General features: G+C 46.9%; 1 protein-coding gene and 1 long non-coding RNA gene across 2 annotated transcripts in view; one reads left to right on the top strand and one right to left on the bottom strand.

The window, feature by feature from the left end:
• The window catches only part of LOC116821037 (solute carrier family 25 member 33-like), a 16,351-nt gene extending 16,200 nt beyond the window's left edge, over positions 1-151 (bottom strand). Inside the window, exon 1 of the mRNA XM_032773904.2 lies at positions 18-151. Coding sequence (XP_032629795.1) covers positions 18-58 — 41 coding nt within the window. The 5' untranslated portion in view covers positions 59-151. The remainder of the gene's footprint in view (positions 1-17) is intronic.
• A 34-nt stretch (positions 152-185) lies between these two features.
• On the top strand, positions 186-2,486 carry LOC142047549 (uncharacterized). The gene is made up of 2 exons (XR_012656868.1): positions 186-250; positions 782-2,486. It is a non-coding gene; the product is annotated as an uncharacterized LOC142047549 (long non-coding RNA).
• Positions 2,487-3,579: the final 1,093 nt, after the last annotated feature.

The raw sequence follows: 3,579 nt of genomic DNA, 5'->3' as shown, positions 1-3,579 counted from the left end.
CGCGCGCGCGCGCTCACCCCCCCGCGAGCAGGTGCAGCGCCGTGCTCCGATAGTGCATCGCCGGCGCGCGGGGCCTCTACGGCTTCTGTCTCCGAGCGGCGGGCGCGGCGCTCCTCGCTTCCGCCCGGCGGCGCAGCCCCCGCCTCCCATTGGTCCCCGGCAGGCCCCCCCTCCCGCTCCGCCGTGACGCAACGGCCGGCCGAGTAACGCGCGCCGCCCGGCGGGAACAGGGTGTCTCGGGCCGGGTCACGTGACTGCTCTGCTCGCTGCCGGCCCCGAGCGTGGCTCTCCCGCGCGGGAGGCGGAGGGGGCGCGCGTGGGGCGCACATCGCGGGTTGTCGGGCGGGTGTGTCCAGCCCTCGCACGAGCAGTGCAGGTCGGGAACGGGAGGGCGCTGCTGCTGCAGCGGATTCTTGGGGGTGGCGTGGGGCGCAGGGGCCGAGACGAGTAGAAGCTGCGGGGGGGGTTTCCAGCAGGTGGAGAGAGGGGCGCAGGGCAGACTAGAGGGGGGAGGGGGATTGGGAAGGGAAGTAAAACAGGTGGGTTCCCTGCGGAGCTCATGGTTAAGGATCCAACGTGTCTGAAATGCACCTGTGTGGTTTTCTAGCTTCCTTTCCATTGTCTAAACTCTACCTCCGAGTGAAACGAGCCTGGTGCTGTGTTTCGATCTAGCTATAGCTCCTGCGGAAAGAGATTAACTGCAAGCTTCGGGACTCTCGCTTGCTTTCCCTGTATACCTGGGTACCAGCAATGACTGATAAAAGTTTCACTCTCTCTGTAGCACTTTCCATCCCGGGAACTCAGAAGTCTTTGCAAAAAGCAATTCAGTGTCAACAAAAAAACTCATTATCCTTAATGTCAAGATGGAGAAACTGAGGCACATAAAGGTTAAAGTGTGTTGTCCAAGATCGTATAGCAGGGAAGTGATAGAGCCAGGGAGCAGAACCCAGGTGTCCTATGTTCTATTCCCCATGCTCAATCAACCAAAGCCACAGTCTCTCTCTGCTAATATATAATTGTATATGAAATAAGGCTAATACACACTAAAGGCAGAAAAGTTTCCTGAAAGAATTAAGTCTCTGGCTTTGTATATAAAAGGTTCCCTAGACCCGATACTGCAGTTTGAACATTAGTGTACATAGGAGATGAGAGCTCTTTAGCCCAAGAAATTGTGTGTACTTCCACAGACTCCTCTTTGTTTTATGGGTTTGAATTGATTCAGAATCTGCACACAAATCATATTCATCACAACACTGCATTCTTATACTGCAGGTTTCAGGTCACTTGTGGGATTTGGGATACTCTTAGTTATTCTAATGTCTTGTTTCTCTTCATTGTATTTTAATAGTGGCTGGTGCAGGTGCCAGCTTAGCAGCCTTTGGAGGCTGAATCTTCTGTACAGTGAGTATAGCTCCCCATCCCTCAGTAATGTGCCTCAAGGGTGTCTACGCAGCAATACGAGATGTAATCGCAGCATGAGTAGACATACATGTCCTAGCATGGCTAAGAATAGCAGTCATACAGTGGCTCAGGCTTCAGCATGAGATGTCCAAGCATCTTGGAAATGCTAGGTATGTATTCGCATTGCTAGGCTGTGCTGAAGCCTGTGGCACCATGTCTACACTATTTTTAGTCGTGCTAGTGCTGGTAAAGCTAATGTATGTATGTCTACCAGTGCTGCAGTCACACCTTGGATTTCAGTGTGGACATATGCACAGAGCTCTGGGGGACACCTGTACAGGAGAGATGGTAATTCAGTCCTGCATCTCTCTATTCACCACTGTCAAATAATTAGGAAATGTTTTGCACAAAGTATGCCTTGTGAGGCATCTTTCTAAAATTCTTGGTCTTCTACACATTAATATCTTGTTGGATTGTATGTGAAGTTATGAAGTTTGGCTATGTATGTGTTACTGAAACATCTGAAGTTGAAAATACCCACAAGCAGCCTTTCAGGTACAACAATAAAAAGGCCAAACAATGTCAAAGTCTTATTGAGGAAATGCATACAGGCAAAAGGATTACCCCAGGAACTGTGTACAATAGAAATCTCTCAGAGCTAACACTATACAATGGGAACTGTTTGACCCAGATCACAGCAAAAGAGCTTTCCAGCAAGTGGGAAGAAGATATAAAAGGAGGAAATTACATCATGATGGTACCTCACTCTCCCTACAACTCACTTGGAAACACCTGAGGAACAAAGACTGAACTGGGGGAAGTGATGAGCCCTGACTAAAGGGATTTCTGGCCTGGGAAACCCAAGCTGCAAAGCAAATGCAGCTTGTGCCTTAAGAATCTGCCAGTCAGTTTATCACTCAGGATGAGAATTTGCTAATTAATATCCTACCTATCTAGTATTTAAGCCCAGTTTGTGTTTTGGTTTATTTACTAGGTAATCTGCTCTCATCTGTTTGCGATAACTTATAATCACTTAAAATCTTCTCTTTTGTGGTGAATAAACTTATTTTATGTTTTAATCCAAACCAGTGTGCATTTGAGCTCAGTTACCACAAGTGTGCATGGTCCTCTTCACACTGAGGGAGGGGCAGACCGGACGTTGAACCCATATACTGGTCAGATTTGACCAGGGCAGGATGGTACTGCTCTGAGGTCCTAGACTGGTGGTTAGAAAGCCTGCATGTAACTGCAGCTGAGTGTGTCCCTACCTGTGTGAATGCTGGTGAAAGTGCAAGCTTGGAGGGCTTTGCAGCGTGTCACAGTAGCACGGTGTGAGAGGGAGCCCAGGCTGGTGGATCACAGGACTCAGTGGTACACCAGTTCTAGGTGGCACCCCAGGGGGAACCTGTCACACCTATCCCTTTAGGAACCCCCGTTGCTGGTCTTTCAGGGTGTCTGGCCATTTAAGAGCTCTTTAGTCCTATCCTCTCAGGTGACCTGTGTCTTTAAAAACTTCTGGGATTACCCTCCAGACTAGAGCTCTGGGTTCCTACCCTTTTGAGGGCTGGTCTGTCATATTGCCATGATTAAAAAAAATTACAGTGCATAACAAGTACTTTATGGAATCCATAGACTTCGATGGCACTATTTAAATTAACTGTCTACATATACACATCTACACCGATTACATGCAAATAAACTATTCTAAAAGAACATTATTTAGGTCACAATACCAAGCATTCAAAAGTTAGGAATACCACAATTAAGGTTCTCTGTGCAACCTTAATCTAGCACCCTTGTGCATATGATTTATGTTACAATCTTTAAAGACATGTTTTTACAACAGGACTGCTGCATCAGTGGACAGGATGGAGGGTGCTCAAGGAATGAAGTGTTGCCAGCTAAGGTGATTACATCACAAGTTTCATGATATTTCATGATATTTGGTGTTTTTCTAGCCTTCATGGTTGTGGAGACAATCTTGACAAGCAATACCTCAAAAGGCTCAAAACCCAGGAAGCAAACAAAAAGAACCTAGCAATTATTACACTAGTCTACAATTTTTGAGAAGTCGTCTGCTTCAGAGATAAAATGTGGTGTTTATTATGTATTTTGATGTGCTGAATTCAAATATGACAATTAAAACAACTGATTGGCTACTGTTTCTAAGATATTTAA

The sequence above is a fragment of the Chelonoidis abingdonii genome, chromosome 1, assembly GCF_003597395.2.
Source record: "Chelonoidis abingdonii isolate Lonesome George chromosome 1, CheloAbing_2.0, whole genome shotgun sequence".
NCBI classification, from domain to species: Eukaryota; Metazoa; Chordata; order Testudines; family Testudinidae; genus Chelonoidis; species Chelonoidis abingdonii.
The sequence above is the reverse complement of the archived record's forward strand: the minus strand, read 5'-3'. Positions and strand labels throughout refer to the sequence as shown.